Here is a 13,192-nt window from a genome sequence, read left to right as displayed (position 1 = left end):
AGGTATCCAGTCCTTTATCTACCATAAGAGTTAAGTCCACGATGGTTATTCCATGTGCTTTTCTTCAGGAGCTGGGCATGTTTCAAGTGCGGCTGGCCATGCAGACAATCTCTCCATCGTGCTCTCTACTCCTGTGCTTGTCTATAGGCTCCTGTCTCAGTGGCCTTTTTGCTTTCAGAGCTTTTTGCTGTCATGATGGTCAGCCTTGGCACATGACAACACTCAACATGAGTCACTCTGATCTATTGCCATATAGAACAGATGGACAACTAACGAAAGTGTTTTTGACTTGGCAGCCTCACTTTCTATTCTCTGGTGTAAACTTAAGTTGTGAAAGAGGCTGTTCTGTTGGATATTTTGTTGCTGGGATATTATCATTTTATTACGTCACAGCTATCTTCCTTATCTCTGTTTCATTGGGCAGGAGATAATATGCTGTAGACACGATGATTTACATCCAGTTCGCCATTAGAAATGTCACTTTCTCTTTTTTCGAAAGCCACCTTTGAGGATTCATTCATCCTACTGCGTGGTATTGTTAGTCTGCATGCTGTGAAGATCAAGTGATGGAGGTGGAAAACTAATATCATTAGAGAGAACATTATACACTGTTTATACCGTATATATTGTATAAAAGCCATTTTCTTGAAACCCTTATTTTATCTATATTGTAGGCTTCATTGAAATGCTTTTTACACTTTTTCAAGATTTTCTATCGTACCTCCATTTGCGATTTCCCTTTTTTAAGGCTCGGTTCACAGAGTTTTTTCAGCAATGTATGACTGCCCCTAATTTAATTATGACTTAACGAAACAAGCAACCCGATGCCGGTTTCGGGCATCACCCCATATCAGCCAGGCTTAGACCTGGCTAGGCAGTTAGGGCTGCACAGTTTCCATGAGGCACAGGGTCATTTGCATATGGCTGGGTCTAAACTGGGAGACATGGTGAGCAAAAAATAACGATGGATTTAACCCAGATCTATTGACTGGGGGTGAATGTTTGATTTGCTCTGCATTCCGCCCATCATCTGTGTCTTTTAAAAAGGTTTTTGTTAACTTCAGCATCACTTTTCACATACTAATTCACAAAAATGAGCATAAGTATGTATGCATAACATTCCCGGCTACATCAAACAAAATAAAAAAGAAATAAACATCCTAATGTTATTCTGAGTTACACAGCCATCTTTCAGTAACCAGCTATCGCATGATCACTGATCCAGTTAGCAGTAGGGTCAAAACTACTGTGCCTTCATTTTGCATATGCACAAAGCATCCTCATTATCGCTATGCTTAGGAAAAAGAAAGAAAAAAATAGTTCTGGGTTGCATAGTCCTCTTCAAGCAGTTCCACAGGACTGTAACTAAAAGCACCTATAGAGCAAGGATTGGGATCAAGATCACTTATCAAAGTATTCAAACTTCCACATTCCCAATAAAATCATTCCACCAAATCCTACCATAGTTGTCATTTTCTATACCAACCTTTCATACATAATAACACCAATAGTTCACGCCCCACATTGCTTAAACAATTTTCCTCTGCCAACACTCAACAAAAGCTGTGGGTCTCTGGCAAATTTAAACCTGTTAAGTATATGCTTTGAGGTCATGTATGGTTCTGGTTTAACAGAACAAGACATTCATTACTTGCGCTCCTTTAGAGATGTGTGTTTCATCTGTTATCCAAGAACTCGCAGTTGGATTAACATTTTTTATAGTTAGTCTGGAGCTGTTTAGTTAAAGTGGTATGCGTTTGAAAGCCATAGGAATACATAGATCATTGAAAACTGCAAAGATTAACAAAATGTTAACACATTTGAAGGTGCTAAGTACTTTCAGAATTGACAGTTGCTCAAGACGAGTAAGAAGCACAGAACCACCATGACTGAATGGGCGTAGTTTGTGCTTATTCATTCTACACTTTAATTTGGAAGAGGACCAGGACTGCTCAGCAGACGTGAATATAGCAAGACCTTTGGGTCACACTTTTACATTCAAAAAGATTTTAAAAATCTGTAGTATATAAAAGTCATCCACAAGACAGGAAGGCACAAGGGCCATCCTAGGGCAGTAACAGCGATAATAACCATGAAATACTAGAAGCAGATCTAGATCCCTATGGCTACAGCAGGAGTCATGATAAATTAATGAGGGGGGGTTTTAAAAGAGTGTGGCTACTCAGATGAGTGTCCCGGCGCTAAAAGAAGGACAAATAATAGGCACCCAACAACCAAAGCCATAATGCCCAGTGATAGTGGGTCACAAGAAAATAAGCAGTAGCAAGACGCATGCTGCTTCATTGTAGCTCACTATACCCAGTAATCTTCACCTTGTCCCATACCTAGAATGACCACAGCGGCCTAATACAAATACAATATCAAAAGAAATGGTTAGTTGCAGATTGAAAACCATTTTAGCCCCAAGAGGTCAAGCACCATACGTATCAACTCAAAAATACTAACAATATAAAATTGTATGTATGTTTAACCATTTAATTTTAGAATGCAGAAGTCGCTGAATACATTGGTTGTTTCATTGTTGTTGCATCTGTGCAATACTAATGAACAATTGGCAATTGTGATTTATAGTGGGATGTGTTTTTAATTGGCTGTATGTATGAGAACAACAGGAGAGGACCCATAAACCTCGTTGGGATGGGTGTATCATGTGAGTAAAGACAGTTCCCAACAGGTATTATGCGGAGACAATTTTGGAAATGTATGCAATATGCATTACAAAGAAAGGAAAACCAAGGAGTCAAAGGCTTTTCAGAAAGGGTAGTCTTATTTTCATAAGCAATAGGAAAAAACTTTCAAGGGTCAATACAGTTAAAGCAGCACTGTACAGAGTGGATCTTGTGACAACCCGGTGACACTTGGTACAGGTGCTATATACAATCAGTGACAAGTGGGTGTGCAAGTGTTTAAAAACAACAGCAAAGGCGACACATTAATCAAGGTATAAACATCAGATAATGGCCCCAACAGAGACAAGTAACCATCACTTGAAACACAATTATTTGTATGGGAGCACAAGACGTGAAATGCGTCGTGAAATTCAAGCTGTCTAGTCGACGGCGTTTCGATCCCCGTTAGTCGGGATCCTCATCAGGACGGGGTTGTCGATGGGAACAGTGACTTAAGCTCTGGCAGGAAGACGTGGTTGAAATCCTGTTTATCCAGTATTTGGGTGTCTTTCATAGATTCACATGCCTGAATCATTCCCCGTCGTCGAGACGGGAGCCTCCGGTATATAAAAAAGTAATGTCCTGAGACATACATAAAGAGATTAGGTCTAAGGGTCTCACCTTAGTAACCTATCTAGGTCCTTATGCAGGAAGGACCAAACAGAGTAGGCTCCAGGGTCCCACCTTGGTAGCCTATCTGAGTCCTTTTGTAAAAAAGGACCAAAGTAAAAGAAACAACCAATCAGCTACCACCTCCCTCTAGAACCTTCCTGTGAGGAGCCTCAGTCTCTCAGATTTTCTACCGCACGTTGTGCTAGGGAGTCTCCACCTGAGTTCTCCTCAGGAATATTGGATTTTCTTCTAACTTCACAGTTTTTTCGACTTTCTTGCTATGGCTGATGTCAAGAAGAGAGCACTTTTCCGTCCCTGTGCCTCCTGTGGTAAACTGAGGCTTCACGTGGACGACGAACATGAGGAATGCCTATATTGCCTCTATCCTCACCACCAGTCCATAGACTGCAGGATTTGCCGTAATTTCTCCGTCAAGACCCAGAAAGACCGGGAAGGGAGACTTCTAATTTGGCTAAACAGGCTTAAGATGAATATTATGAATGAGGGTGGGATGCACACCTTTGTACTCAATTTTTGAAAGTCAATATTTATATGTCTTCTATTTGTCCAAAGTTAATCCTTTACGGCGTGCAATACTGGCAGCTGCGGCTGGTTTAGGGGTGACATGCGTTACCCCACCCTTCTTCATTAAACAGGCTTAAGGACAAACCGGAAGGCGACCTCATTTCCGAAGGTGAGAGCATGTCTGGCGCCTCACAGTTTTCCCTGAAGAGGCCTAGGGCTTCCTCGCCTGGCCACTCAGCAACCCCTCCTAAGAAGTCCAAAAGGTCTTCAGAGGGCAAGCCTACCGTGTCTAGCAAGGACCTTCCTGTCCCCAGGAAGCAACCACTGCTTACGGTGACGACGGCGCAATCGGCGCCCACCTCATCGCTAAAGACCGTCTCTACATCGACAACAACGGTATCGACGACGATGGCATCGTCGGCGTCCTCCTCATCGACGACTCTAACTCACTCGTCGTCAGCAGGAAGACCGCTTTCATCCTCCGCTCCGTCGACGACACGACCGTCGACGAGGACGTCGACGACGTCGACGACGACACCATCGACGAAGGTCACACCGTCGACGAGGCCGTCGACGAAGGGCACTCCGTCGACGAAAGGCGCTCCGTCGACGACGGCGACGAAGCAGTCGACAGCGGAAAAGTTACCTAAGGCACCGTCGACGAGAGCGTCGTCGACGGACGCACCGGCGACGAAGACCATATCGACGGCTGCTGGTACCTGGAAAGAATCCGAGCTCCTATCACATGCGATGGACGCTCAGACATCCCATGTCTCCATCAGAATCACCAAAATACCGATTACTCCGGAGATGACTTCGCCTAGTAAGGTCCAACAGCTGACGCCATCCTGCTTCTTACAGGACCAAGAACCGGAGGAGGAGATGTTTACCCAGGCCACTAGCCCCTCAGACTTGATTGTCAAGTGCCAGAGTACGGACGAAGAGCAGGAGGTTGAAGAATCAGTTCCTCCAGTTGTGTCTACCCAAGTTCACACCCAGGTGACCCCAATGGTGTGCTTGCCAGCCTCCTTAGTTTCAGACTTGCGCTTCCTCGTTCAGGACTACAAAGAGCGGTTTCCACAGAAAGCCACCCCTGCTGTTCCGCCAACTCCGCAGCCAGCTGTGACCGTTCCTGCGCAGGTGCCAAGACATAAGCCCCCTCCACTGGTTCTTCCTAGGACACAGGACCCTGCTCAAGACCCCGTCTCGTCCGAGGACGAGGAAAGGGAACATGAAGAAGGGGAAGTCCGAGATGATGATACGGACGTGGATGCAGACCAAGACTATGTCACTCACTCTCCAGCCTCTCCGGAGCCGCAATCCTCTGAGTCTCCACCGGCAGATATTGGAGGTTTCCATAACCTCATGGAAAGGGCAGCCAAAAGGTTCCATATGTCCATGGAATCTCAGGAAACTGAATGTTTCCTCTATGACTTTAAAGAGCCAACAAAGAAAACTACAAGATCGATCCCGATCATTGATTATCTACTTAAACAGGGCAAGCAGCTCATGCAGTCTCCAGCCTCCCTGCAGGTTATCGTACCCAGGCTGGACAAAAAATACAGAGCTACGTCGTCAGCTCCAGCATGCCTTACGGGTCACCCCAAGGCGGACTCTGTGGTCACCCAGGCGGCGCAGAAGAACTCGCGTAACCCTGCATCACCTTTATCGACACCACCAGATAAAGAAGGCAGGAAGTTGGATGCAGATGGGAAACGTTTTTCTACTACCTCTGCGACAACGGTGAAGATCGCCAATTCCATCGCCCTTCTCGGGCGTTACAACCGCCAACTCTGGGCGGACATCGCGCCCTACATTGCCGACCTGCCAGAAGATCTTAAAGCGGAGGCACACTCGCTCCTCCTCGAGGGCCAAACATCGGCTTCAGAACTGATCGACTGCGCCATTGACGTGGCCATGACTGGATTCAGGCAGCTGGCAGGCGCCGCTGTCCTAAGACGCCAAGGCTGGCTTAAGGCCACCTCTTTCAGACAGGAGGTCCAGACCAAAATTCTAGATATGCCTTATGATGGTGATCATCTGTTTGGCGAGAAGATTGACGAAGCCCTCACCGCAATCAAGAAGGACACCGACACAGCCAGAGCCCTAGGCACTCTGCAATCTCGCAATCAGTCCTTTCGTACCAACAGGGGGAGGGGACAATCCTCCTATAGAGGCTCTTATCAAAATAAGTCCTCTTACTCATACTCACAGGGTAAGACGCAGTTTCAACAGCGCCAAAACCAGTCGGGACGTCAGTCCTCCTTCAACAAATCATCCTACAGAGGAAAAGGACAGAAGAGACCCGCAGGCAATCGCCAATGACTCTACCAATTGGCCAGCCCCTCCACCATCGCCTTCTTTGCGACTTGGAGGAAAACTTTCTTTTTACCTTCAAAATTGGCGGCAAATAACAACGGACCGGTGGGTTCTACAGCTTCTTCAATTCGGCCACTCTCTGGAATTCCTCTCAACCCCCCCACGGACACCACCCGTCAAGCGCCCTCACAGACACCTGCGGCTGCTTCGCCAGGAACTGGCTTCCATGCTCCAGAAGGGCGCAATAGAAAGAGTTCCCCACGCCCAGAAGGGGGAGGGATTTTATTCCCACTTCTTCCTCATCCACAAAAAGGGGAAGAAATGGCGTCCGATCCTCGACTTGAGGGCTCTCAATGGGTTCTTAAAGAAGCAGTCGTTCCGGATGGTCACGCTACAAGAGATCCTGGGACTCCTGGAAAAAGGCGACTATATGACATCACTAGACCTACAGGATGCCTATTACCACATCCCTATCCTCAAGGGACACAGGAAGTTCCTAAGGTTTGCAGTCGCAGGGGTACACTACCAATTCCGCGTCCTCCCCTTCGGCCTCAAATCTGCTCCAAGGATCTTTACGAAATGCCTTTCTCCTGTCGCAGCCTTTCTCCGCCAGCAAGGACACCAGGTCTTCCCTTACCTGGACGACTGGCTGGTAAAGGCTCCGTCGAGAGTAGCCGCAGCCGCATCTTCCAGCGCCTGTCTACATCTTTTCCGCCGCCTCGGCTTGACCCTCAACAAGGAAAAGTCATCCCTAACACCAACCCAAGTCATCACCTTTCTGGGAGCGACCCTGTACACGGAATGCACCAAAGCCTTTCCATCACAGGAGAGAAAGTCGAAACTCATCTCCTTGGCCAGGTCAGTGGCATCCAAAAAGACTCTGACCGTCCGTATCTTCAAGTCGCTCCTCGGCATGATGTCGTCATGTATCCTGCTCATCCCGCATTGCCGCCTAAAAATGCGCCCCCTGCAGGAAGAACTGTCAAAACAGTGGACACAAACGGCGGGATCCTTCGAGGACCGCATTCGAGTCACACAACCTATGATCAACAGTCTACAATGGTGGAGATCAGCCAAACACCTGTCGCAAGGACTACCGTTCCTGCTTCCGGCGCAACCACATATCATCACCACGGACGCATCCTTGGAGGGCTGGGGTGCAGTCCTGCAAGAACTACAGACCAACGGAAAATGGACGCCACAGGAATCCAAACTCCACATCAACATTCTAGAGCTACGAGCAGTCTTCCTGGCGCTCCAATCGTTCCTCCCGCGCATCCGAAACTCCCCAGTGCTAGTCAGGACAGACAACACCACGACGATGCACTACCTGAACAAACAGGGAGGGACGCGCTCGCTCTCTCTCTCTCGAGAATCTCAGAGAGTTTGGAACTGGCTTCTACAACATGGCATCACCCTCAAAGCCGAATACGTTCCGGGCAAAGACAACGTCCTGGCGGACGCCCTCAGCAGAGAACAGTCCCTATCCCACGAATGGGAGTTAGACGAGAGTGCATTGGGCTACATCTTCGCGAAGTGGGGGACACCACAGATAGACCTCTTCGCCACCAGGGAGAACGCCAGATGCCCAAGCTTCGCAAGCAGGCTTCCCCAACCAGGAACACTAGGGAATGCATTTTCCATAGCTTGGCAGAACGTGTTTGCTTACGCCTTTCCGCCATTCCCACTGATACCCAGGGTAATCAGGAAAATGAAATCGGAGCCCTGCACCCTGATCCTCATCGCCCCATCCTGGCCGAGGCAGCACTGGTACACGGAGCTCCATCGTCTATCGGTCCATCCACCTCTTCGCCTACACAGTTACCCGACGCTACTCACGACGTCTCACGGACAGGTTCTCCACCCGAACCTGGGCCCTCTGAAATTGTCAGCCTGGCTCCTGAATACCGCGAGTTCAGTCATCTAAACATACCGCAAGAGTGCAAAGACGTCCTGTCCAACGCTAGAGCTGACAGCACAAAAAAGACTTATACTCTCAAATGGAAACGCTTCTGCGTCTGGTGTGAGAAGGAAGGTCTACATCCCTTCCAGGTCACTCCCCAACAACTCCTGCCATACCTCCTACAACTGGCGCACTCGGGCCTTGCCCATGCGTCCATCAAGGTCCACCTGGCAGCAATTTCTAGGTTCACTCGAACTTCTAGGGGTCCCTCCCTGTGGGCGGACAGGCTCATCAAACAATTCCTAAAGGGCCTTTTTAGGTCCTTCCCTAGACCAAAACCAGTCCCTCCAACGTGGCAACTCAACGTAGTTCTTCACCAGTTGATGAAGCATCCCTTTGAGCCTATCCACAAATCGGATATCAAATTCCTGTCGTGGAAGACAGCCCTCCTACTGGCACTAACCTCGGCCAGAAGAGTGGGCGAATTGCAAGCCCTATCCATTCAGGACCCTTTCTTACAATTCAAAGAGGACAGAGTCATCCTGCGTACTAACCCACGATTCATACCCAAAGTCCCATCGGACTTCCATCTAAATGAGCCCGTGGTTCTTAAATCATTCTTTCCGAACCCATCTACTCCGGCTGAGAGATCACTGCACTCTTTAGACCTTCAGAGATGCCTCAAATTCTATCTTGGTAGAACAAGACACTACAGGAAGTCATCCCAACTCTTCGTCGCATTCAGCAGACCTAGGAAGGGCATGCCCCTATCAAAGCAAAGTATATCAAGATGGATCTCTTCAGCCATAACTCTCTGCCACGAACAGGCAGGACGACCTCTGGACTCACGGGCCAAAGCCCACTCCACCAGGGCCATGTCTACGTCTGCGGCACTGTTTGCTGGGGTGCCACTCCTGGACATCTGTAGAGCGGCGACCTGGAAGTCCCCGCATACATTTACCAGGCACTACTGCTTGGATGCTGAGCTGACGAAAGACGCAGCAGTGGGCAGAGCGGTGCTTCGCCATCTATTCCAGTGAGGTGAGCCCTCCTACTTCCCACCATCCTGGACTGGTATGCACATTTCTTTATTACTAGATTCTGCATGACATTGTATGCTGTTGTTTATACAGTCACAAATGTTCCTTATTTGCAGGTGTATATGTTCTGTATCAACACAGGATGTGCATATTGTATTGCTTGCTACTCTGATTCAGGCATGTGAATCTATGAAAGACACCCAAATACTGGATAAGAAATGCGTTACTTACCTGTAACTGCAGTTATCCAGTATTAGTGTCTTTCATAGATTCACATGCACCCTCCCGCCTCCCCTGGCAGGACTCACCTCTCTCTAACAGGTTTACACCTAACCAACTTGGTGCGTACGAAAATCTGAGAGACTGAGGCTCCTCACAGGAAGGTTCTAGAGGGAGGTGGTAGCTGATTGGTTGTTTCTTTTACTTTGGTCCTTTTTTACAAAAGGACTCAGATAGGCTACCAAGGTGGGACCCTGGAGCCTACTCTGTTTGGTCCATCCTGCATAAGGACCTAGATAGGTTACTAAGGTGAGACCCTTAGACCTAATCTCTTTATGTATGTCTCAGGACATTACTTTTTTATATACCGGAGGCTCCCGTCTCGACAACGGGGAATGATTCAGGCATGTGAATCTATGAAAGACACTAATACTGGATAACTGCAGTTACAGGTAAGTAACGCATTTCTTATAGACTCGATCGTCCAAGGTTACTGAATGTTTCTTCCGTCTGGGCAGCGAGTAATACTGGCGAGGCCTGACTGAATCAGGGCTGTGGGCCGTAACCGGGAGTCTGCTGTCAAACGGGTTGCAGGCAGTAAATGCGCTGATGAGGATCCCGACTAACTGGGATCGAAACGCCGTCGACTAGACAGCTTGAATTTCACGACGCATTTCACGTCTTGTGCTCCCATACAAATAATTGTGTTTCAAGTGATGGTTACTTGTCTCTTTTGGGGCCATTATCTGATGTTTATACCTTGATTAATGCGTCGCCTTTGCTGTTGTTTTTAAACACTTGCACACCCACTTGTCACTGATTGTATATAGCACCTGCACCAAGTGTCACCGGGTTGTCACAAGATCCACTCTGTACAGTGCTGCTTTAACTGTATTGACCCTTGAAAGTTTTTTCCTATTGCTTATGAAAATAAGACTACCCTTTCTGAAAAGCCTTTGACTCCTTGGTTTTCCTTTCTTTGTAATGCATATTGCATACATTTCCAAAATTGTCTCCGCATAATACCTGTTGGGAACTGTCTTTACTCACATTTAATTGGCTGTAGACATTTAAATATTTCTTTCTGCAAGAGTTTGGCAGTGTTTTTTGCTAAGCACTTCTGTCATGATAACCCATTCACTTGATACTCCAAGCTACATTTCTGTGTCATTGGCATCTTGGTGGTCTACCATTGTCAATCATTGCTCCAGTAGGCTCCATTTATATAGTAAAAAGAACTGGGACATGAATTGATTCTTGGGCGATTGTCTGTGGCAACTTCACTGGAAAGGATTTGTATACAATTTTTACCAGCTCAGGGCAGTGTCCTAGAAATAAAATCTATTCAAGGACTCTGCCTGTGAGGCTCATATTGGTCTTCAGGGTTGTGACTACTTTCCTATGGCCGGCTACATCCAGCACTCCCTACAGTTCAAGTAGAATCAGTAGAGATGCATCTTAATTATCCGTGTTGCATCCAATTCACAAGCTTTACACTAATTCCACTACATCTTATGGTCAGAAATAAAGTTTAACAGGAAGGAGATAAGGTTTCCAGTTGTGTTTGCTAGGTAGGCAAGTCTTTTGATGGTGTAGTACGTTGCTAAAATCCAGTATGTGTAACAGTGTGAGACAAATATCTGCTAGTATGAATCGGATTAGGGTGATCATGCTGAAATCAGTCTCAGTCATAATAGCTGGCTTTGACTCCATGTAGAGATTGGTTGCTCTCAAGGATGGTATATTTTTCTAATTTCCATTATCAAATTTTATGGAGTGCCACTTAGGACAGTTTTGCTATTATTCTAATTTGCTGTTACTCCGATACTCTGTTTATCCACTTACCAAGGACACAAGTCTGAATCTGCTTTTCCAGACTAGAACTTGTGACATGCAAATCACAGGGAGGTGTTTGCACTGAATGCTTATTTAGCCATCTGGTGTTTTTTTTTAGTTAAACAACTGTGTTTGTTTAAGATTCGGGTGGGTGGTTAGTGAACGGAGGTGGGAGTTTCATTTCCAATTTATGTATGTGATCAGAAGAATTAGATAATAGGAACAAGACCTCTGTGTGGGGTCGCCAGTGAGCTGTGTGCGTTAGTTTCTTGCAGTTTCTACTTTTTTGGGGACTGGGCAGACTTTAACACTAATGGCCCAGTGCAACTATCTTTTTTGGTGCCACACTCCTCCTACTTCCCTCCTCACCCCATTAACCCTTGGCGCTACTTTATAGCAAGTCAAAACTGCCACTACACAAAACTCCGATCTTTCGCTCTAGCAGGCACATTAATCACTAGAGTTATCTTGACATTTTTATTGCTGCCTGAAAGCTGCACACACATGGAACTCTACAGCAGGTGCTTTTAAATAGTGAGTTATTGGTCAACTCCGTGCCTCTTCCAGGCCAGCACCGAGTGAGTCTGCACCAGTTGCACACCGTATAGCCAGCCCTCATTCAGGAATTCATCTACGCTGCTTTTTCTCGTATACTGCATTAAAATAAAGGAGTTTTTCAAAATACTTAGTACTTTTAGGCAGTGCTTAATTTGTTAGCAAATCGGCCCAGTGGCCCAAACTTTTCTAAAAAAGTGTGGTGACACTTCAGAATATTAGGGTTGCCGAGTACCAGTACTGTCTAGTAGTCTTTATTTTACCTCATATCTTTATCATCTACCAATGTACTATCCCTGCCCCATATTTTGCACTGTAGTAGGTTCTTTTTCATCTCTGCTTTCTCCCTTTGCCACCTTTTTCAATCTTTCTACTCCTTCCTCTTTAGTCTTTTGCTGCTTTTCTCTCTCTTGTTCTAAGTCAAAGCCCTGGTCCCCCAAAAAAGTGTCATTGGGCCCCACCTGAAACCACCTCTCGAATTAAGCACTGCTTCTGAGACTTGTATGCACCATAAGAGTTTTAACTTGTACTGTATTAGAATGTGAGTCTTTTCTTTAGAAATGCATTTTGATGTGTTAGATTGTGTGCTAATGCCTTCATTCTATTTACCAACAGATGATCTAGAGTCTCACTCTTGCGGCCAGATTCTCAACCCAAAAGTGATGTCAAGCACTCGAATGCTTGAACATGAAGTTAAGACCACCCAAGGGGAGAAGGTTACGATGAGTGTTGCAATGGGTCCAACCAATCAATCTTTTCTTGATTCCGACAACATGTTACCTCTGTCTGATGAAGATATGGCCTCTGGACTCTATGGTAAATCATGTTCCTACCTGAAGCTTAAAGATTCACGAGGTTTGAGATATCTGATTCTACATAGACATTATACTACCAATGCATACACTGTTATATGTAATGGAGATGGCATAAAATGCAAAAAAGTTATTTTTTCTTTAAAAATCCTAAAGACCTACACGGTCATTCTTATGTTCTTGTCTGTACCAGGTTTCTCCGAAGTCTGTCCTGGGGGGCCGGATCCATGCCAGAATTTTGTCATATCCCCATTTAGATAAATGTAATGGTCTTAAAAATCTGGCATGGATCCAGCCCTCCAAGACAGAGTTTAGAGAACCCTGGTCTATACAGTCAATAACAACTGTGCTATTGATACGTTGCATCTTTTGTCACCCCAGCTTTCTGTCATCCATCAACCAGTCCTGCTATTCTTACCTCCTGTTTATGGAAACATTTCATCTGAGCTCTCAGTTTGATATAGTGCAGACATTCCCTACCATATTCTGATTATTTCTGTCATGATGGTGGCCAATCTTGGACACTTTGGGCATTCTTAATGATAATCTGGCTAGCTCTGGCATAGTAATGACCCATCCATTAAATATTGTGGACAGTCTTGGCAAGGTTCCAGCTGCCCTTGGCATTATGGTGTTCATACTTGACATAATGATGTCTTTTTGGGAATAAGTGCGACTGTC

At 46.2% G+C, this 13,192-nt stretch overlaps 1 protein-coding gene across 4 annotated transcripts in view; it reads left to right on the top strand.

Moving 5' to 3' along the window:
- The window catches only part of KANK1 (KN motif and ankyrin repeat domains 1), a 662,175-nt gene that overhangs the window by 553,575 nt on the left and 95,408 nt on the right, over positions 1–13,192 (top strand). For all 4 annotated transcript variants that reach the window (XM_086961224.1, XM_086961225.1, XM_086961227.1 and 1 more), the window contains one exon: positions 12,315–12,515. In XM_086961224.1, coding sequence (XP_086817350.1) covers positions 12,315–12,515 — 201 coding nt within the window. The remainder of the gene's footprint in view (positions 1–12,314; positions 12,516–13,192) is intronic.

This window comes from Lissotriton vulgaris, chromosome 3_1, assembly GCF_964263255.1.
Source record: "Lissotriton vulgaris chromosome 3_1, aLisVul1.2, whole genome shotgun sequence".
Lineage (NCBI taxonomy): Eukaryota > Metazoa > Chordata > Amphibia > Caudata > Salamandridae > Lissotriton > Lissotriton vulgaris.
This window is presented reverse-complemented; position numbering and strand designations above follow the sequence as displayed.